The sequence below is a fragment of the Gorilla gorilla genome, chromosome 13 (assembly GCF_029281585.2).
Source record: "Gorilla gorilla gorilla isolate KB3781 chromosome 13, NHGRI_mGorGor1-v2.1_pri, whole genome shotgun sequence".
Classification (NCBI taxonomy): domain Eukaryota; kingdom Metazoa; phylum Chordata; class Mammalia; order Primates; family Hominidae; genus Gorilla; species Gorilla gorilla.
Window position 1 is genome coordinate 37,531,516 of NC_073237.2, and position 23,803 is coordinate 37,555,318.

The window sequence follows — 23,803 nt, forward strand, 5'->3', positions numbered from 1 at the left end:
CAGGAATTAATAAAGAACTAGCTCTGTCCAGGCACATATAACATTTTAGGTCTGTATTAGCTAGCTCGGGCTGCCATAACAAAGTGCCACAAACTGGGTGGCTTAAACAGAAATTTATTTTCTCAGTTCTGGAGGCTAAAGGTCCAAGATCAGCATATCATCAAGGTTGGTTTCTGGTGAGGCTTCTCTTCCTGGCTTGTGGATGGCTACCTTCTCACTGTGTCTTCACATGGCCTCTCCTCTGTGTGTGGTGAGAAGACAGGGCAGCCTGTTCTTTTCTTTAGAGGCATGGTCTTACTATGTTGTTCAGGGTGGAATACAGTGGCTATTCACAGCTGTGACCTCATTACTAATCAGCATGGGAGTTTTTGTTTTGTTTTTTGAGATGGAGTCTTACTCTGTTGCTCAGGCTGGAGTGCAGTGGCACCATCTCGGCTCACTGCAACCTCCGCCTCCAGGGTTCAAGCAATTTCTGGCTAATTTTTGTATTTTTAGTAGAGACGGGACTTCACCATGTTGGCCAGGCTGGTCTTGAACTCTTGACCTCAAGTGATCCGCCTGCCTCGGCCTCCCGAAGTGCTAGAATTATAGGTGTGAGCCACCACGCCCAGCCTAGCGTGGGAGTTTTTACCTGTTCCATTTTGGACCTCGGCCAGTTCACCCCCCTTAGACAACCTGGTGGCTTCCACTCCCAAAAGGTCACCATATTAGTGCTGAACTAAGTGCAGACAACTGATCAGTACAACGCACTACAGCCCAGAATTTCTGGCCTCAAGCAATCCTCCCCAGTTTGCCTCTTGAGTAGCTTGCACTGCAGGCATGCACCACTGTACCAAGCTTTTTTTTTTTTTTTTTTTTTTGAGACGGAGTCTTGCTCTGTCGCCCAGGCTGGAGTGCAGTGGTGCGATCTTGGCTCACTGCAAGCTCCACCTCCTGGGTTCACGCCATTCTCTTGCCTCAGCCTCCTGAGTAGCTGGGACTACAGGCGCCTGCCACCACGCCCGGCTAATTTTGTTTTTATATTTTTAGTAGAGACGGGGTTTCACTGTGTTAGCCAGGATGGTTTCCATCTTCCTCATGATCCACCCGCCTCGGCCTCCTAAAGTACTGGGATTACAGGCGTGAGCCACCATGCCTGGCCCAGACTCTTCTTTTAATAAGGACACCAGTTATATTAGATTAGGGACCCACCCTTATGACCTCATTTAACCTTAATTACCTCTTTAATGACCCTATCTCCAAATTCAGTCACACTGAGGTTAGGGATTCAACATATGAATTTTGTGGGTGATATTATAGGACCATCAGGTTCTATTAACCATTACATGGTACCATACCAATACATAGAAACAGCAGGAGTTGCAGCAGAGAAAGAGTTTAATAATGGTATGCCAGCCAAGGGAGAAGATGGGAGGGAACCTCAAATCACCTCCCCCGTAAGTTTTTGGACAGGGGTTTTTAAGGGAATTTTGGTGGGTAGGGGGCTGAGGAGCTAGGGGTTGCTGATTGATTAGGGCATGGGGGATGTAATCATAAGGAGGTAGAAAGTGCATTCTTGTGCTGAGTTCGTTTCTCAGAAGGGGTCTTCAGACTGAGTAGCATCAGTGACCCCACTGATATGGTTCCAATGACTGGAGGAACACCACAGTCCTTTGTCTCGTGCTGGTTTAAATAAAACGATACAGACACAAGTGGAATTGTTTTAAGGAGCGGAGAATTTAATAGGCGAGAAAGAAGAGGCTCCCTCATACAGAACCAGAGGGAAGAGGGATCCAAGATGAAAGAGGGAACCCTGGATGCAGCAGACAAGAGCCAGTTATATTATGAGGCTGGAGGAGGTGGTGACTAATTTGCATATGACCCAGGGAATTGGTTTGACCAGGTATGTCATTCACGTAGCCTGCAAAAAAAGTGGCCCTCCCACCCTAGCCTTTTAATATGCAAATGTAGGGTGCCACGATGTTCTACACATGTGGGGATATGTGGGGATGGCCATGTTGCTAGGCACATGTGGGGACAAGAAGAAGAGGGGAATCGCCATATTGAGTAAACCCAGTTTCTAATGGCCTGCATTTGCATATCAAAGCTTGCCAGCCCAGCTTTTTTGCTAGACAAGAAACATTTCTGGAGCTGCTTTAAAAGAAAAAAAACTTCCCAAAGACCCCTTTACCTCTCTATCTGCCTAAAATAATTTCTTAACTCCTGTAACACCATTGGAGTACAGAATCTGGTAAATATCTCAAAATGGAAAACTTGAGATTTCTTAACCGAGTCAAAGATATCTATAAAGCAATAAGCAGCTATAACGAAGTGGGCTATAGGAAAAGTTGGTTAACGTTTAGCTATGCTTCTACTAAAAGCTTATCTTTTGTTACAAATCCAGCAATTTGGCAGGGCACGATGGCTCACGCCTGTCATCCCAGCACTTTGGGAGGCTGAGGCGGGTGGATCACCTGAGGTCGGGAGTTCCAGACCAGCCTGACCAACATGGAGAAACCCCGTCTCTACTAAAAATACAAAATTAGCCCTGCATGGTGGCGCATGCCTGTAGTCCCAGCTACTCAGGAGGCTGAGGCAGGAGAAATGCTTGAACCCGGGAGGCGGAGGTTGCAGTGAGCCGAGATTGTGCCATTGCACTCCAGCCTGGGCAACGAGAGTGAAACTCCGTCTCAAAAAAAAAAAAGAAAAAGAAAAAATCTAGCAATTTAGTTTTATTAAAATTATGATGGTTTCAGGGACACAATTCATAACAGGTTTATAAATGTAACGTTATTAATTTTATGTATTTTTCCTATCTGTGAACACAACACTCTCAATCCTTTCAGGTATGACTCTAATGAGTGTGATACTTAATGGAACTCCTGGGAACACAGTGGGCTCAGCCCCAGCATTTACCTTAGAAGGCCAATTTAAGAGTGGGGCCTGGGGGAAGACAGTTTTCCTACGGCTGGAAGTATCCCTATTTATTAACCCTAGGCTGGTTTTAGGCACTTAAGTAGTTGTTGAATGACTGAGACAAATAGGAGACAAAGTGAAGGGAAGCTTCTTTAATTGCTTCTTACCCCAGGGAAAGGCACAGAATTACTACCACCCAGCTAGCTTTGCCCCAGGCTCTACCTTTTTCCCTCAGTGGCTAAAGGCCCCTGCTGAAACGACAAAGACCTTGGTTCACGTTTTAAGTGTTCTACCTCCCTTGTCTTAAAATCTGCCTTCTGTTTAGATTACATCCACCCATAAAATCTCATAAAGCTTTGACCCATTCTCAATTTTCAAAAACGAACTCAAGGTCTTTACTTGTCCATGTCAGACTCTACGCAAGAAATACATAATTTGCCCAGGTGATGACGAAAATGAGATGGAACAACTTTTCCCTATTCTCTTTATTGTCATAGCGTTGTTAATATCTTAAGATTTGGAGGTAAACGGAAATGGAGAATCAGCAACTATACTTCAACCTTATTGTAAACAGACAAAACACTAACAATAAAAAGTTTTGAAGTTAAAAGGACGTAAGTTCCACCTTCTATCCTTTGTAGAGATATAAAAACAAAACAAAACAAACTCTGACTAGACAGGCTACCCGCTAGACACTCAAATCGACCTCCGCGACCGGAGGGGGAAGCGCAACTGGTTATGGCAACCCCCCTGCCACCCCGGCCCATAACGCTTCACCACGTTCTGTGCCACGGCCGGAAGTGACGCATAACCTGCGACGCCAGTGCCTGCCGCCCACGGCCGCAGGAGTCGGGCTTCGGTCGCACCAGAGACAGCGGACTTTCCTCCGATGGTTGCAGCAGAGGGATCATGACGGGGAAAAAGTCCTCCCGGGAGAAACGGCGCAAACGTAGCAGTCAGGAGGCGGCCGCAGCGCTCGCGGCCCCGGACATCGTACCCGCCTTGGCCAGCGGCAGCAGTGGAAGCACTAGCGGCTGCGGGAGCGCCGGGGGCTGCGGGAGCGTCAGCTGCTGTGGGAACGCGAATTTTAGTGGAAGTGTCACCGGCGGTGGGAGCGGCGGCAGCTGCTGGGGCGGGAGCAGCGTGGAGCGCAGCGAGCGCCGGAAGCGGAGGAGTACCGACTCTTCCAGCGTCTCGGGCTCCTTGCAGCAGGTGCGTGCGCGCCCCTCTGGCCGCTTCCTGGAGCTGCTGCTTTTTCGGAAGAAGTCGGGCTACCAGAGGGATGGGGCGCAGGCTGGAGCTCACTGCTAGCGCGGCAATCCCAAGGTCGTCCGTCCTTGAGGTTCATGTTCCTACCTAAGTCCTGGTGAGCCCCACACTCCCATCCGTGTCTTGAATCTTGAACTTCAAGTTTCTGGATTTCCTGATCAGTTTTTTTTTTAATTTATTTTTTAAACTCTTGGCTCCTTCCACTCCTATGGTTTCAGTCTGCCGGAAGAATACGAGTTGGAAGCTAGCCTTCATTTCCCTTGCGAGCCAAACACTTCTCCCTTCGTCTTCACCTTTTCGTAGATATGGTTAACTCCGCATTAGAGATAAGAGAATTGAGGCCCAAAGAAGTTAAACTTTACCCACGGTCACAGAGTTTGTTAATAGCTCCTAGGTTTGAATCCAAATATCTGACTGCAAAAGCCATGTTCTTTATACGCCACCAGTCTGCCAAGAGAACGCCGTTTTAAAAAAGTTCATAATTTGTTTGAAAACAAATGAATGAATATGTACTTTAAATTCATTCAATGAGGAAATAAAGGGAAAGCGTCAAGTCCCTTTTCTTGCCCCTCCATTAGTATTTTGATACGCGGCCTCTTTTAATCACTCCTCGTGAGATACGTGTTTTTAAGTTCCTACACTTAAGCTGTATTGTGTTATTCCCGCTGTTGAGTACCTGCATTGTTGTGATAGGCTTCTTTATATATGTGGTTTGTTATTTTTACTGACTGCCTGGTATTTTATTATATTTTTCTGATATTTAGGTGTGCAGGTTTTTTTGTATTGTTGTGACTACAATACGAACACCTTTATGTATATATCTCCTACAAGAGTTATGTTGGGAGAGAGGGTGAGAACTGAAATTCCTGGGTCAAAGTTTATGCTATTAAAAACTTAGTGAATGCCACCAAATGCTTTCCAAATGAGACTTTACAGATTTGTAGTCCAAACAGTATATATATAAGAATACCTATTTCTGAAATTCTTAACTAGCTTTTGATGACCATTTTTTTAAAAAATTGCCAGACTAGTGGGTCAAATTAATATTGTGTTTGTTTTAATTTTTATTTTCCTTATTAGTGAGATTGAACATTTTAATATTTTTACTTGCCATTTGATTCCTTCTTATGTAATTTTCTGTACATATCCTCTGCTCATTATTCTCTTTGGTAGAGTAGAAACAGTTTATGTAGAGATTTTATCAGGTGGTTTTCTGGCATTCTGTTGAGATGATCACATACTTTTTCTCCTTTAATCAGATAATGTAATTTGTTGATAAGTTAGTTGATGTTGAACAGTCTTTGGAGTCCTGGGACAAGTTCTGTTTGGTTTGTTGAGTTTGTTGTACTTGGCTGGAATTCAGTATTTTTACTTTCATGTATATGTTTCTTTTTTTTTTTTTTTTTTTTTTTTTTTTGAGACGAAGTCTCGCTCTGTCGCCCAGGCCGGAGTGCAGTGGCGTGATCTCGGCTCACTGCAAGCTCCGCCTCCCGGGTTCAGGCCATTCCCCTGCCTCAGCCTCCCGAGTAGCTGGGACTACAGGCACCCGCGACCACGCCCGGCTAATTTTTTGTATTTTCAGTAGAGACGGGGTTTCACCGTGTTAGCCAGGATGGTCTTGATCTCCTGACCTCGTGATCCACCCGTCTCGGACTCCCAAAGTGCTAGGATTACAGGCGTGAGCCACCGTGCCCGGCCGACTTTTATGTATATGTTTCTAAATTAGATCAGACTGCAGTTTTTATTTTTGTAATGGATTGAATTAGGAAGCTTTGTGTTTTTTTGGTGTGTTCTAGAATGGTTTATATTTTCTTCTCAAATATTTGTCAGAAGTATCTGGGTCTAGTGGAGTTTTTTAGAGTGATTTTTTAAGACACTCTTAAAAAAATTATTTAATATAGATCTATTCAGTTTTCCCACCCCTTCTAGATTCAGTTTTAGATATCACCATTCTTACTTTAAATAGTTTCCTTTTTTTTTTTCTTTTTCTGAGATAAGCTCTCATTGTGTCGCCCAGGCTGGAGTGCAGTGGCACCATCTCAGCCCACTGCAACGTCCGCCTGCCGGGTTCAAGTAATTGTCCTGGCTCAGTCTCCTGAGTAGCTGGGATTACAGGTGCCCGCCACCATGGCCAGCTAATTTTTGTATTTTTAATAAAGGTAAGGTTTTCACCATGTTGGTCAGGCTGGTTTCCAACTCCTGACCTCATGTGATCCACCCGTCTCAGCCTCACAAAGTGCTGGGATTACAGGCGTGAGCCACCGCGCCTGGCCAGTTTCCCTAGTTCTAACACTCCGTTATGATGGGGAGACCAACAACATTGGTCAATTGAATATTGAAAATATTTGCGTACAGAACTAAACCCATCTTCTAATGAAAAATTAGTGTATTTGTGAAGAAAAGGTCATTGTATATTAGGCATGTAGATAACATTTCAAACTTTAGAGAGTGCCATTATATCTGTTGTGTATTGAGGTTTCTTTTTTTTTTTTTTTTTTGAGAAAGAGTCTCGCTGTGTCGCCCAGGCTGGAGTGCAGTGGCGTGATCTCGGCTCACTGCAAGCGCCACCTCCTGGGTTCACGCCATTCTCCTGCCTCAGCCTCCAGAGTAACTGGGGCAACAGGCCTCCGCCACAACGCCCAGTTAATGCTTTTGTATTTTTAGTAGAGACAGGGTTTCACCGTGTTAGCTAGGATAGTCTAGATCTCCTGACCTTGTTATCTGCCCCCCTCAGCCTCCCACCTCGGCCTCCCAAAGTGCTGGGATTACAGCTGTGAGCCACTCTGCCCGGCCGAGTTCCCTATTTTCTTGGGAAGAACTTTATTGAAATGTAGTTGACATACTGTACAATTCACCCATTTCACATGTACAGTTAAGTGATTTTGTATATATTCAGAGTTGTACAACCGTCACTACAGTCAGTTTTTGTTTTTGTTTTTGTTTTTTTGAGATAGAGTTTCCCTCTTGTTGCCCAGACTGGAGTGCAATGGCGCCATCTCGGCTCACTGCAACCTCCGCCTCCTGGGTTCGAGCAATTCTTCTGCCTCAGCCTCCCGAGTAGTTGGGATTACAGGCACCTGCCTCCACACCCGGCTGATTTTTCTATTTTTTATTAGAGACGGGGTTTCACCATGTTGGCCAGGCTGGTCTTGAACAGCTGACCTCAGGTGATCCGCTCGCCTCGGCCTCCCAAATTGCTGGGATTACAGGCGTGAGCCACCGCGCCCGGCCTAGTCAGTTTTAAAATATTTTCATCACTCCAGAAAGCAACCTTATGTGTAACTTTTAGTTTATATAATATGTGGTGTTTTGTGTCTGGCATCTTTTACTTAGCATAATGTTTTTAAGATTCGTCCATGTCGTAGCACATAGGGTTCATTCCTTTGTATCACAGAGATTCATGCCTTTTTATGGTTACTATACCACATTTTGTTTTGTTTTTGTATAGCTGTACATATGTACCACATACGTATAGATAAAGCTATACAGCATTTCATTTTTCCATTTATCACTTGATGGACATTTGTGTTGTTTCTGCCTTTTGGCTATATGAATAATGCTGTTAAGAACAAGTACAAGTTTTTGTGTAGACATATCGTTACATTTCTCTTGGGTATATATCTAGCAATGGAATTGCTGGGTCATATGGTAACTTTTTGAGGAACTGCCAAATTAGCTTCCAAAGTAGCTGCACAATTTTATATTCCTGCTAATAGTGTATGAGGATTCCAGTTTCTCTACATTATTACATTGTAAACTGTTAGAACAAGTGCTGATTCTTTTACTTTTTCAGTCTAATTATCATAATGTTCATTAAAATTGACCCATTTTAAAACTGCTTTGTAAACAACTTTCTGACCTCTGTGGTCAGGGAAGATTTTCCAGAGGAAATGTCTGTTGAATTGTCTGAAGTATCTGAATTTGTTAATCTTGTGAATATAGTGTGATAGAGAAAGGAGAGAGGAAAGACTGTCATAGAAAAATGGTATGCAAAAGCCCTGCTTCTATGAGCTGAAGGAAGGAGAATAGGTTACAGTCGAGTAATTCAAAGAAGATTGTGTCCTAAACACAAAGAATGAGCATGAAGGCCAGGTAGGCCATATTACCTTAGGAGCAATGGGAATTCATTGAAGAGTTTTAAACAAGAAGGATGAGCACGTATACATTTTATAAAATCCGTTCTGTTAACAGTGTGCAAAACAAAGAGACCTCAGATTAGATGCAGGGAGTCCCATTAAATGGCTATTGCTGTAACCCAGGCAAAAAGTTGTGGTAGTTTGGAACAGAATTATGGCAGTAGATTTGGAGAGACTGGATAGAGTTGGGAGACAAAGTAAAATGGACAGAAATATCTTAAATTACTGAAATTACTTGGTTACTTTGATTATGATTATAAAGTTTTAAAAATGATGATAGCTCCTGGTAAGTATGTTACTTTTCTGTATAATATTTGTGATTTGTAACATCTTTACTTCAATTTATTTATATGAATTTAAGTACAGTGATAATGCATACATAGAGCTTTTTGGTGAATGGCCTTTTAGGGGAAAATCCTAATTCTTCAAAAGTCTAAAACTTTAAGAAATTATTCAATATTTACTATAATTTTGTTTGTGTATCCTAAATATCTCTTCCCTTATAGCTACTCCTTGAGTTAATTGCAGTGTGGAGAGGAAAATCAAATAATATTAAACAAATATTCTCTCCTATGGTTTTGATAAATAATTATGCAAAGAATTTGGGAATTTTTGATGAAGAAGAATTTATTAAATGAAAACGTATGATGTCATGTACGTATTCTTTATATTTTAAGTAGTAGTGTTTAATGGTTCTTTATTCTTTTAACTTTAGGAAACTAAATATATTTTGCCAACTTTGGAAAAAGAATTATTCTTGGCAGAGCACAGTGACCTTGAAGAAGGTGGACTGGACCTGACCGTGTCATTGAAACCAGTTAGTTTCTATATATCAGACAAAAAAGAAATGCTTCAGCAGTGCTTCTGTATTATAGGAGAGAAAAAGTTACAGAAGATGCTTCCTGATGTGTTAAAGGTACTTCATTACACATCAGACTATATGCATATGTAGAAATACAGCCTTCTTTGTAGCAATTTTTTGTTTTACTTAATGCGGTTTTGTTTGTTTTTTTGAGACAGAGTCTTGCTCTGTCGCCCAGGCTGGAGTGTGGTGGCATGATCTTGGCTCACTGCAACCTCCGCCTCCCGGGTTCAAGCAATTCTCTTGCCTCAGCCTCCTGAGTAGCTGGGACTACAGGCATGAACCACCATGCCCGGCTAATTTTTGGATTTTTAAGAGACGGGGTTTCACCGTGTTGGCCAGGCTGGTCTCGAACTCCTGACCTCGTGATCTGCCCACCTTGGCCTCCCAAGGTGTTGGAATTACAGGTGTGAGCCACCGTGCCTGGCCTTAATGCAGTTTTTAATTGGATGTTTACATCTAAAATAAGCTACTTGAAAAGATTTTGTAAAATAGAGAACCATAATATATTTGGTTCTTGGAGCCTTGTATATTTAAAAATTTGCCAAGAAAAAATGTTTAGGCAAGAAATGTGTTGACCCTGTGGAGATAATTCTGTTAAATGCAGGGAATGATAGTAACTAAATTGGACATACAATCTTTATGGTGCTTTAAGAAATAATGTCACAATATGCTGCTGTGTAACAACAAACAGCAATGGTTAATAATAGCTTATATTTCATTAGATTCACAAGTATTTTTATTTATTTTTGAAAATTATTTAGGGAAATATTTGTTGTTCTAATTTTACAGTTGTAGAAATTGGCCTTGGACACTCAAGTTAAGCCTGAGATCATGTATCTAAAGATACAGCACTTGAATATTTAAACCTTTAGAATAATTACTTAATGTAAATAGACTGCTTAAGAATAGCTGGGAAACAGACTCACTCTTTAGTTTTTTTCTTTCATAGTAAATACAGCTTTATGCATTCCCGTCAAATATACAGTGTTCACATATTAACTGGCAGTTTTTCAGATTTCATCCCAGGAAAAGATGTATGTGAATCTACTTGAGGCTTTAATTTATTTTATTGTAAGATTTTGCTAACTTAAATTTTTATGATTGAAATTTTCCAGTTTACATTGGGGCTGTGTTACATAAATGCATTTTTTTAAAATGTCATTTCCTTTAGAACTGTTCAATAGAAGAAATTAAAAAACTATGCCAGGAACAGTTAGAGCTCCTGTCTGAAAAAAAAATTTTGAAGATTCTTGAGGGTAAGAATACATATTTTTACATTCTGGCAACTTCTTAGTTAATACTATATTCAGCATAAATCCTGAGGTATTCTTTCTCCTACTTGGATATTTAATTTCATTATTGGGTTGTTGTTGAAGAGTATTTTTACTTCTATTTGTACTAAAAAATATAGTTTACCTATCAGAATAGCGTTTCAAGAATAGACAATATATCGTTTTTCCAGGTCAAGTGTATATAGGTAAGAGTATAACTAATAAAATGAAATAAAAAATGTTTACCAAAAATCTGTAAAAAAATTAATTATTGGAAAGGCAAAGATTTCCCTTAAAATCTTTTTAATTTTCTGCTTTTGATTTTTTTATAGTGTTTGGTCACCTATTGCATATTGTTTACTCTCTAATAAGACCCAGATATAGAGTTAGAATACTTCCATGCAATTTACCAATATTTGTTTGTCTGCCTGTAGCGTGACTACTGTTGGTGATACTCACACCTCTAGAATTTTGGATTATCAAGCGTGTTTTTTTTTTTCTTTTGGGACTTTGCAAGGATTTTAGCTTTAACATGACAGAAGAAGAAACAAAAATTGGAGCCTTTCAGTTTCCAGAGATAGCTTCATTTTTAAATGTAAAATTGATGGCATTTTGTAACTCTGGAAATAGATATATACATATGTACATAGTGTGTAAGTGTATATACACACATTCTTGTCTGTATACATTTATATAATAGATAAAAAGAAGGCAGTGATGCTGGGCGTGATGGCTCGCGCCTGTAATCCCAGCACTTTGGGAGGCTGAGGCGGGTGGATCACAAGGTCAGGAGTTCGAGACCAGCCTGGCCAACATAGTGAAACCCCGTCTCTACTAAAAATACAAAAATTAGCCGGGCGTGGTGGCGGGCGCCTGTAGTCCCAGCTGCTCGGGAGGCTGAGGCAGGAGAATTGCTAGAACCCGGGAGGTGGAGGTTGCAGTGAGCCGAGGTCATGCCACTGCACACCAGCCGGGGTGACAGTGTGAGACTCCGTCTAAAAAAAAAAAAAAAGCAATGAGAAATACCTAATAAGGCATTGAAAAAATTATTTTAAATACAAGCAATTAAAAATTTAAGTTTTGACCCAGTATAAAGTTCTTTAATCTACATCACTTTTAAAGATTATACTTTTTAATGTAATGATTGCATCATTTTAATGTTTTTATAAGTGTGCTTTCAATAGTTTCTTTCATTTATAAGGTGACAATGGAATGGACTCTGATATGGAAGAGGAAGCAGATGATGGTTCTAAGATGGGATCTGATTTAGTCAGTCAGTAAGTTTAAAAACTTTCATTTTTATTTCAAAATTTCTTTGTTATTCCTTTGGTGATTTCTTATGTCAAAGATATGATTGTTTTTCTGTGTTTTATTTAGAAATCATTCAGTGGTATAGAAAGATTTATTTGTCTACTTGTAATGATTGGTCCTTTTGGTATATGTGAGGATGGAGTTAACTACTTTCAGGATTAAGATGATTTTTTAAAACTACTCCACATAGATACAGAACAATAGCAGTGCCAACCTGAAGCAGAATCACTCCCATTTGGATTTTGAATACACTATTCACGATCCTCACTATTTATTTATTAAGCACTTACTCTACCAGGTACTACATTAAACAGCATAGAACACTTGATCTCATTACAATAATCTATGTATTTATTAATATTAGGCAATAATAGCCTCATTTCACAGAAGAGATAGTTATGTTCATGTAAGTCTACATATTTTACCTATAAATGTATATTATTTGACTGTCGGGATGATAAAAAAAATACCTGAAGTTTTGGGATGCTGACTAATCAAGAAGCTACATGCTAATTATTAGTTTTTTCTTCATTAGTGTACTTCAAAGTTTCACCTTTTAATTTGAGCATCTATTGATGCTATTTGCTTAAAACAATTAACTATTTTGGTAGTTTCCAAAGAATGACTTGTTCTTTGCAAAGCTTAGCATTTTTCCTGAAGAATATAAGAGATTTGTGTTAGATCTGAAAAAGATAAAGTATAAAAGAAAAACAAATACTTGTGTCACAGGCAGTAGTACACATAAGAAGAGGTTACCAGGGGCAGTAGCGTAGAGAAGTACATAGTTAACCAGAAATACAGAATTTTTTCATAAATGCTGTTGGGTAGGAGTGTTATAGGGTAATTTATATGAAAACATAGAGTAGAAAATGTACACATTTTTAATGTCTTACTATTGGCGTTCCTGCAACATACTTAGCTTTAGATCATTTATATAGTATACTAATTTAGTTCCACTAGTTTAAGCATTTACAAGGCCTGTTAACTTTTTAATAAAGTTTCTTAAATTATCTAAATTAATCACTTTGTTTCTTTTTAAAAAAATTTCTTTGCCCCATTCCCCATGTTGATCAACATTTTGTTTCTTGATGCTACTTACAGAGAATCCTGAATTGAGCTTTCGCTTTGTTATTAAAAAAGGGATATTTGTTATCCCTTTTTTAAAATCTATTATTTTTTTCCAGTTTTTGAGGTGCCATTAGGCTTAAGTGCTTTGCTTCTTCATACTTGAGCATTAGTGTTACCTTTTCAACTGTTAGAAGCCATTTAATGATGTAGTCTGTTTTCATGTTGCTGATAAAGACATACCCAAGACTGGGTAATTTATAAGGAAAAAGAGATTTAATGGATTCATAATTCCACATGACTGGGGATGCCTCACAATCATGGTGGAAGGTGAAAGGTGCTTCATACATGGCGGCAGCAAGAGAGAATGAGGGAACCAGGTGAAAGATCTGATGGATCTAAAACCACCCCCATGATTCAGTTATCTCCCACTGGTTCCCTTCCACAACATGTAAGAATTATGGGAGCTGTAATTCCTGATGAGATTTGGGTGGAGACACAGCCAAACCATATCATTCTGCCCCGGCACCTCCCAAATCTCATGTCCTCACATTTGAAAAACCAATCATGCCTTTCCAACAGTCCCCTAAAGTCTTAACTCATTTCAGCATTAACTCAAAAGTCTACAGTCCAAAGGCTCATCTGAGACAAGGCAAGTCCCTTCCGCCTATGAGCCTGTAAAATCAAAAGCAAGTTAGTTACTTCCTAGATATAATGGGGATACAGGCATTGGATAAATACACCCCTTCCAAATGGGAGAAATTGGCCAAAATGAAGGAGCTACAGGCCCCATGCAAGTCTGAAATCCAGCGAGGCAGTCAAATTTTAAAGCTCCAAAATGATCTCTTTTGACTCCATGTCTCACATCCAGGTCACACTGATGCAAATGGTAGGTTTCCATGGTCTTGGAAAGCTCCACGCCTGTTTCTTTGCAGGGTACAGCCTCCCTCCTAGCTGCTTTCATATGCTGGTGTTGAGTGTCTGAGGCTTTTCCAGGTGCACGGTGCAAGTTGTCAGTGAATATACCATTCTGGGGTCTGGAGGACGGTGGCCCTCTTCTCACAGCTCCACTAGGCAGTGCCCCAATGAAGACTGTGTGTGGAGGCTTCAACCCCACATTTCCCTTCTGCACTGCCCTAGCAGAGATTCTCTATGAGAGCCCCGCCCCTGCAGCTAACTTCTGCCTGGACATGTAGGTGTTTCCATACATCCTCTGAAATCTAGGTGGAGATTCCCAAACCTCCTGCAGGTGCACAGTTCTTGACTTCTATGCACCTGCAGGCTCAACCCCACATGGAAGCTGCCAAGGCTTGGGTCTTGTGCCCTCTGAAGCACCAAGTCCCTAGGGTACACATAGCAGGGGAACCCTGAGCCTGGCCCATGAAACCATTTTTCCCTCCTAGGCCTCCAGGCCTGTGATGGGAGGGACTGCCATGAAGACCTCTGACATTTTCTCCATTGTCTTGGCGATTAACATTGGGCTGCTTGTTACTTATGCAAATTTCTGCAGCCTGCTTGATTTTCTCCTCAGAAAATAGGTTTTTCTTTCCTGTGGCATTGGCAGGCTGCAAATTTTCTGAACTTTTATGCTCTGTTTCCCTTTTAAAACTGAATGCTTTTAATAATATCCACATACCTCTTGAATGCTTTGCTGCTTAGAAATTTCTTCCACCAGATACCCTAAATCATCTCCCTCAAGTTCAAAGTTCCACAGATCTCTAGCTCAAGGGCAAAATGCTGCCAGTCTCTGCTAAAATATAGCAAGAGTCACCTTTACTCCAGTTCCCAACAAGTTTCTCATCTCCGTCTGAAACCACCACACCCTAGATTTCCTTGTCCATATCATTATCAGCATTTGGTCAAAGCCATTCAACAAGTCTCTAGGAAGTTCCAGACTTTCCCACATTTTCCTGTCTTCTGGGCCCTCCAAATTGTTCTAACCCCTGCCTGTTACCCAGTTCCAAAGTCACTTTCACATTTTCGTGTATTCGTACAGCAGTGCCCCACTCTACTGGTACCAATTTACTGTATTAGTCTGTTTTCACACTGCTAATAAAGACATACCTGAGACTGGGTAATTTATAAGGAAATAGAGGTTTACTGGACTCACAGTTCCATATGGCTGAGGAGGCCTCACAGTCATGGTGGAAGGCAAAAGGCACTTCTTATATGGCGGCAGCAAGAGAGAATGAGGGAACCAAGCAAAAGGGGTTTCGCCTTATAAAACCATCAGATCTTGTGAAAGTTACTACCACCAGAAGAGTATGGGAGAAACTGCCCCCATGATTCAATGATCTCCCACCAGGTTCCTCCTACAATATGTGGGAATTATGGGAATTACAATTCAAGTTGAAACTCGGGTGGGGACACAGCAAAAGTATATCAAATGGATAGCCAATTATAGTAGCTATTTAACTTTTTATAACGATTACAACAACGACTGTGCATGGTGGTTCACACCTATAATACCAGCACTTTGTGAGTACAGGTTGAGAGGATCACCTGAGGCTGGGAGTTTGAGACCAGCCTGGGCAACATAGTGAGACCCTGTCTCTACAAAAAATTAAATTAGATGGGGTCTTGCTATGTTACCCAGGTTGATGTTGAATTCCTGGCCTCAAACTGTCCTCCCACCTCAGCATCCCAAAGCATGGGTGACTCAATTTTGATTTTTAGTCAACGTTTTTTCTAAAGTTATGGAATAGGATTTAAGGTTTAAAGATGAAAGAAAGAGAGGGCTTGGCACACTTGCTTATGCCTGTAATCACAGCACTTTGGAAGGCCAAGGTGGGTGGATCACTTGAGGTCAGGAGTTTGAGACCAGCCTGGCCAACATGATGAAACCCGGTCTCCACTAAAAATACAAAAATTAGCCAGGCATGGTGATGCATGCCTGTAATCCCAGCTACTTGGGAGGCTGAGGCAGGAGAGTCACTTGAACCCAGGAAATGGAGGTTGCAGTGAGCCAGAATCCCACAACTGCACTCCTGGGTGACAGAGCAAAACTCCATCTCAAAAAATAAAGAAAGAAAGAAAGATGACAGGTTTTCACAACTTTTGCTGTACTGCTGACCCACTGTGACTCTCCAAGGCTGGTGCCATCTCTAGCTCACTGAACTCTAGGTGAAGGAAAAGGGGAGGTTGCTATATGGTGGCTCCTACAAAGCAGACTGCTTGCACATTAACTGGTGGTAAAGCATCCAGGAAGCAACTGACTACAAAGGCTGCTTACAAGTGTTCACCCTCTCCTGGAGTGGTGAAGAAACCTCATTGTTACAGGCCTGGTACTGTGGCACTCCATGAAATCAGTTGTTTCTGGAAGTCCACTGAACTTCTGAATCACACACTTCCCTTCCACGGTCTGGCTTGAGAAATTGCTCAGGACTTCAAATCAGACCAGTGCGTCCAGAGCGCAGCTATTGGTGCTTTGCGGGAGGCAAGTGAGGCCTATCTGGTTGGCCTTTTTGAAGACACCAACCTGTGTGCTGTCCATGCCAAATGTATAACAATTATGCCAGAAGACACCCTGTGAGTGTGGAGAACGTCCTTTTAAGAAACCACTGTGATGGGAAACATTTCATTCTCTAAAAGAGAACCCCCCCCTGCCACCCCCGGATTTTTTTCCTATTTTTGGTAGTTTTGATCTTATTTTTTTGCCATAGAGTCAAAAGATACCTGTATTAGTCGGGGTTCTCTAGAGGGACAGAACTAATAGGATATATGTATATGTGAAAGGGAGTTTATTAAGGAGAATTGAGTCACACGATCACAAGGTAAAGTCCCACGATAGGCTGTCTGCAGGTTGAGGAGCACGGAAGCCAATGGTGGATCAGTCCAAGTCCCAAAACCTCAAAAGTAGGGAAGCTGACAGTGCAGTCCTCAGTCTGGGGCCAAAGGCCGAGAGCCCCTGGCAAACACTGGCGTAAGTCCAAGAGTCTAAAAACTGAAGAACCTGGAGTCTGATGTTCAAGGGCATCCAGCATGGGAGAAAGATGAAGCCTGGAAGACTCAGCAAGTCTACTCTTACATCTTTTCCTGCCTGCTTTATTCTAGGTGTGCTGGCAGCTGATTAGATGGTGCCCACCGATTGAGGATGGGTCTGCCTCTCCCAGTCCACTGACTCAAATGTTAATCTCCTTTGGCAACACCCTCACAGACATACCCAGGAACAATACTTTGCATCCTTCAATCCAATCAAGTTGACACTTAATATTAACCATCACAGTACCTAAGTATATGATTGTTAGTGAAAAAATAGGGGATAGAAATCAATTATTTCCAGTTTTTCCATTTTTATTCATGTGTGAATTTTTAACATAAATTCAGGGACGTAAAGCATTAATGTAAGTCAGAATATTTCAGTGAACAAGTTTCAGTGTTCAACTTTATAATTATAAATAAATCTGTTAAAATTTTCTGGAAAAAATGACATCATAAACAGCAGTTTTGCCCTTCTTAGAATTTACTACAAAGCAACAACAAAAATAAACAGAAATAGAAATTATCTTGGATGAAATTAGGAGATATCCTTAACTTCAAATCACTTTGAGGAGCTATTCTTAAATGCAGTGATTTTCAAGTAATGTCGTGGAAAGATACCTGTGGAAAACTTCCATGTATACAAATCTCAAAGATTCAGTGTACATTTCTCCAAAGTCAGAGGAAGAGATTCAGGGAAGAAGGAAACTTGAATGTTGCTCCTTTTTTCTTTGACTAATAAGCATGTAGTGTATCTGTTTCTCCAAAGTAAGATGGATGTTGGTTGCAGGTAAGATTTTGGCTTCTTGGGAATCTTGGCAAAGATAATAACTACAAAGTGTTTACTTTGGGCTGGATAGGTACTTATTGATTTGCACTGAAGATCCTAGAGGAAAGCGTTGGATTTTTTTTTTTTAGACAGTGTCTCACTCTGTCCCCCAAGCTGGAGTACAGTGTGCAGTCTTGGCTCACTGAAACCTCTGTCTCCCATGCTCAAGCGATCCTCCCACCTTGGCTTCCCAAACTGCTGGGACTAGAGGCTTAAGCCACCATGCCTGGCCAAAGTGGTGGAACTTGGTTTACTGAGGTCTGAGAACTGTGTGGAAGTGGAGGAAGATGGGGAGTGGGAAGGGGAAAGTTAACATATATCTTGTGTGAATATGCCTGGTTTCTTTCATTTTATAAGTTGAAGATAGAATTGAATGGGCCAGCTGTTTCCTGTCTCTGAGTCTGGGAGAACCTGAAAAAACTGGGGAGTAGATATCTCAAAGTATAGTGGTTTACTTCTTCATTGTGGATCTGTGGAGGGAGAGACTGCTTTGCTTTCTGCCAGTTTTGGAGTAGCTACTAAACCTGAGCCCCAAGGAATTGACCATAATGACATACATAAACACATGCATGAATACATATATAACATCTTTAAAGGATCTTGATATCTAGAGAGAAGATTACTTGAAAGAAACAAAGCACATGCCAAGCTAAATTAAGCTGTTAGAGGAATGAACAATTGCAGGGAATAAAATGAGCTCTTATGGAAAATCAAGTGCAGCATGAAGAATTATTCTTGGGCTGAAAAATATGATTTTTTAAACTAAATTCTGTAAGTTAATCAGAATAGGGGATCGTTACCATTAAGTCCCAAATTAGATCCCTGAAAGAATGGATTCACAAAGCAAAAATATAAAAGATGGAAATCATAACAGAAAATAATCAAGTAAGTTAGAAGGCTTTATCATCCTCATGTATAATAAGTAGGAATCCTAGAAAGAGAAAATGAAACATAGAAAGGAGAGGTAAAATACTAAAACATTAAGAAATTATTAAATAATAATTTAATAATATAGGAAATTTTTCCTGTGTAATATAGGAAAATATAACAAATATAGGAAATATATGTAATAAATACAGGAAAATTTTTCTGACCTGAAAAACAAATTTAAGTCTTCAAATTGAAAGTGCTCACCGAGTTCTAGGCAGGATTGCAGGGAAAAAATAACATGGAAGCAGATTTTTTTTTATTAAGTGAAAAATTTAGCAGCCTTCCAGTCGACAGAACACATCAAAGAAGGAAAAGGATCAGATTTTTCATCCACAACACCAGAAACTGTAATAAGATAATGGAGTAACATGTTCATATAACTGAAATTGAACCCTTGCTTCTATACTTGGTCAAGATACCATTCATTTGTTGGGTGAAAGAAGGATGCAGATAGGCAGGAATGTAGAGATGATATACGCATGTACTCATCTGAGGAAAATACAGTCATGTGACACTTAATGAGGAATTGCACTGAGAGATGTATAGTTAGGTGATTTGTTGTTGTGCAAACGTCATAGAGTACACTTATACAAACCTAGATGTTACAGGTTCAGTATCCTTTATTGGAAATGCTTGGGGCCAGAAGTGTTTTGGATTTCAGATTTTTTTTTCAGATTTTGGAATATTTGCATATACATACTGATATCTTGGGGATGGACCCAAGTCTAAACATTAAATTCATTTATGTTTCATATACATCTTGATACATATAGCCCGAAGGTAATTTTATACAATATTTATTTATTAAACAAATTTTTTTAGAGGCAGTTCTTGCTCTTTTGCCCATGCCGGAGTGCAGGTACAGTCATAGCTCACTGTAGCCTCAAACTCTTGGGCTCAAGTGATCCGCCTCAGCTTCCCAAGCAGCTGGGACTATAGGCCTGTGTTACCATCCCTGGCTTACTTTTAAATTTTTTGTAGAGACAGGGTCTCACTATGTTGCCCAGGCTGGTCTTGAACTCCCAGCCTCACGTGATCTTCCCACCTTGGACTCCCAAAGTGCTAGGATTACAGACATGAGCCACTGCACCCAGCCAATTGTATAAAATTAAAGTATTAAACTTCTATGCACCTGCCACAAGAGGTCAGGTGTGGAATTTCCCACTTGTGGCATTATGTTGGTGCTCAAAAAATTTCATATTTTGGAGCATTTTGGATTTCGGATCAGATTAGGGATGCTTAAACTATAGCATGCTACATACCTAGGCCATATGATATAGCCTCTTATTCCTAGGCTCCAAACCTGTACAGCATGTTATTGTAGTGAATACTGTAGACAATTGTGGTACAGTGGTAAGTATTTATGTATCCAAATATTATCTAAACATAGAAAAGGTACAATAAATGATACACCTGTACAGGGCACTTACCAATACAGAAGCATGACCATTTATATAGAAAGTTTTAAGGAATCTCAAAAAAAAAAAAAAACCCTTCTAGAATGCATATATGATAGAATAATGACCTCCCCCTCACCCAAGAGATATCCAGATGTTAATTCCCAGAATCTGTGAATATGTACTTTCAAAAGACAAAAGAGACTTTGCTGATGTGATTGATTAAGTTAAGGATCTTGAGATGGGAAGACTTCTGGATTATCAAGGTGAGACCAATATAATCATGAGGATCCTTATAAGAGGGAGATAAGACAGTCGAAGTCAAGAGATGCTGGAAGCAGAGATTAAAATGATGTGCTTGGAAGATGGAGGAAGGATCCACAAGCCAGGGAATATAGGCTGCCTTTTAGAAGCTGGAAAAGACAGGATGGAAGTAGATTTTTCCCTGGATCCTCTGCAAGAAATGCAGTATTACCTACAACTTGATTCTAGTTCTTAAGGCTTATTTTGGACTTAACAACCTTCAGAACTGTATGAGGATAAATATATGTTCTTTTAAGCCACTAAACTTGTGATAATATGTTAGAGTGGCAATAGAAAACTAATAAAATGTACTTGATTAAAACCTGGACAATAAGCCAAAGTTATAGATTGGTTGCCTAGAGCAATAGGGTCATTTTCTATGACCTAAGCGATGTTTTAAAATTTTTGAAATTGTTTCCAACATTCCAAATGAGATCACACCACAATCTGGATTTCTTAGTTGCTTGAAAAAAAAATCAGATCAAGCAACTTTCCTGGGCATGCAAAAAATTAGAGCTGAGTGCTGCCGTTCTTTATATGACATTGTATTTCAGTGCACTACCTCGTACTTCATTTGCCTGAATGTTTAATATACAAAATGTTTATAAAATGAGACTCTGATTGAAGGGGAAAATACATAAAGGACAAAGGCTGGCTTTAGAAACAATTACATCAGTTTGTCAGCTTCTTATCAGCTGAGACATACAGCTTTTTTAAAGAAGAAAAATAATTTCAAATATGTCTAGATTAAAGCAATCTGTGTTATTAAAATACATGAAAAAATTTGATGTTTTCTTTTAGTAGGCGACCTATGCTCTTTTATTATAGTGCTTTTTGTTTTTGTTTTTTGAGACAGGGTCTCACTCTGTTGCCCAATTTTGAGACAGGGTCTCACTCTGTTGCCCAGTCTGGGGTGCAGTGGTGTGATCTTAGCTCATTGCAGCCTCCACCTCCCAGATTCAAGCAATTCTCCCACCTTAGCCTTCCAAGTATCTGGGATTACAGGTGCATGCCACCACGCCTGGCTAATTTTTGTATTTTTTAGTAGAGTTGGGGTTTCACCATGTTGCCCAGGCTGGTCTTGAACCCCTGACCTCAAGTGATCCACCTGCCTTGGCCTCCCAAAATGTCTTTTATTACAGTTTTAATTAGAAAGAGACATAACATCAGTAAAATTGTCTAAGAAGCTGTAAAGTGACATCTTTCAGTATGAGGTGTACATATACATGTGTGTGTATGGTATTTAACATACCCTGTGTATGTTAGTTTTCTTACATTAAATATTTTAAGATACAGAATTATGCACAAGTGTTTATGAACAAGCTTTAAAGATTATAAATTTATCTTTACAGTTTATCTTCTCAAATTGCCAGCTTTATATATTCAAATTCTATTTCTCCTCTAAGGTCAGCTTTCAAATGTATTGTTTTTTTCCAGATTTCTCTTTCTGTTGCTGTTTTAAAGATTATTTCCCTACTCTTACCATACCTTAAGATAGCTCCTTTTTACTACCGATAGTAACAAGAAAGCAGTAGTCATAAGAAATTTTTGATAGTGTGCTAATTTGAAACTTGAAATTAATGAGAGTGACAAAAATTTTAATGGGGATGAAGATTAGGAGCTGTGAAGATACAACATCCATCATTTCTAAATACCTTCATTTTTTAAGTGAGAAAATTGATTTCATGGAGGTAATGAATAGAAAGGTGGTTACCAGAGGTTGGGGTGGGTACAGGGAGCGTTTGGGTAAAGAAAGTTAGTTCAGTAGATACAAAAATACAGTTAGATAAGAAGGAATAAGTTCTAGTGTTCAGTAGCACAATAGGGGTACTGTAGTTAACAATAGTTTATTGTTTATTTCAAAATAGGTAGAAGAGAAGATTTAGAATGTTCCTAGCACAAAGAAATGTTGAGTTTGAGGTGATGGATATTCCAGTTATGCAGATTTCATCATTATTCATTGTATGCTTGTATTTGAAATATCACATACACCGCATAAATAAGTACAACCAGTAGGTATCTGTAAAAAAAATTTTTTTTTTTTTTTTTTTTGAGACAGAGTCTCACTTTGTTGCCCAGGCTTGAGTAGCAGTGGTGTGATCTAGGCTCACTGCAAGTTCCACCTCTCAGGTTCCCGCCATTCTCCTGCCTCAGCCTCCCGAGCAGGTGGGACCACAGGTGCCTGCCACCACACCCGGCTAATTTTTTGTATTTTTAGTAGAGACGGGGTTTCACCATGTTAGCCAGGATGGTCTCAGTCTCCTGACCTTGTGATCTGCCCGCCTCGGCCTCCCAAAGTTCTGGGATTACAGGCGTGAGCCACCGTACCCAGTGCAGGTATCTGTAAAATTTTTTAAAGAGTGAAAAAAGGCGAGGAATGGTATTGTCACCTTAGGGAAAAGAAAATGAGCAAATTTATATTTTATTTCAGGTTGTCTAAAAACTTTAGAATGTGTAGTTTTATAGTGTTTTAAAACTATTAGGAATTGTGACAACATTTGTAAAAGTTACAGATTAAGACAAAACCGCTTAACAACGCAACAATTTTAAGTCAATAGGTAATATGAAGTCTTGGAATTAGAGTTTTGTCTCTGATCGGAGATGGGCTGGGAAAAAAGCTTTATTCCAGTTAAAAAAGCACTGAAAATGAGAACAGGTATTAGTTTGGCCTGTAATATTAGATGATTATGTTCCGAAGAATGTGCTTATAATGAAATTTAAGTCTTGAAAAGCACAATAAAATAATCAGGATTGAGATTTCATATATAAGGAATAAAAGTATAAATACTATAGGGAAATCTTAGCAGTTTTAAAATTGCTTTCTCTAAATATCTTTATGAATTTTAAATGAATGTGCTTTTATTGAGTGATTTTGAGGGAGATATCAGTGAAAATGATGCTGCATTTTCCTACAGATAATAAACAGTGTTGATTAGTATCATAGTTGTAGAAGATAAAGAAATTTGAAAAATCTCAAGTTCTCAAAATAAGTTAAAACACAAAGTAGGTACTTTTTCTTTTTGAGGCAGCTGCTCACTTGTCACCCTGGCTGGAGTGCATTGGCTCAATCACGGGTCACTGCTGAAGTGATAAGTGATCCTCCCACCTCAGCCTCCTGAGTAGTTGGGACCACAGGCATGAGCCATGACAACCAGCTAATTTTTAAATTTTTTGTAGAGACCATGTGTTGCCCAGGCTTGTCTCAAACTCCTTGGCTCAAGAGATCCTTCTGCCTCAGCCACCCAAAGTGCTAGGATTATAGGCATGAGCCACTGCACCCAACCAAAGTAGCTTCTGTATGAGTGTTTTGGAGCTGTTGTTTCTAGCCACTACTGCTTCTTAGTAGAGGATGGGTGTGTTCTAAATTAGTTACCAAATTTTAATTTCAAATTATTAACTTAAAAAATATATTCCTAAATAGGCCTTACATTTAGGCAATATGTATAAATGGAACCATTTTATTTCCATGAGAATATTTAAATATCTAGTATATTCTTTAGGGAATTGTTTGTAATATGAGTAAATCTTTGATAAGAATTATTTTAGGGGATGGT

At 39.9% G+C, this 23,803-nt stretch overlaps 1 protein-coding gene across 1 annotated transcript in view; it reads left to right on the plus strand.

The window, feature by feature from the left end:
* Nucleotides 1-1,709: 1,709 nt before the first annotated feature.
* Nucleotides 1,710-23,803, plus strand: part of CAAP1 (caspase activity and apoptosis inhibitor 1) — a 53,785-nt gene continuing 31,691 nt past the window's right edge. Inside the window, exons 1-4 of the mRNA XM_031014883.3 lie at nt 1,710-4,107; nt 9,016-9,216; nt 10,337-10,421; nt 11,638-11,713. Of these exons, the coding sequence (XP_030870743.1) occupies nt 3,805-4,107; nt 9,016-9,216; nt 10,337-10,421; nt 11,638-11,713 (665 nt within the window). The 5' untranslated portion in view covers nt 1,710-3,804. The remainder of the gene's footprint in view (nt 4,108-9,015; nt 9,217-10,336; nt 10,422-11,637; nt 11,714-23,803) is intronic.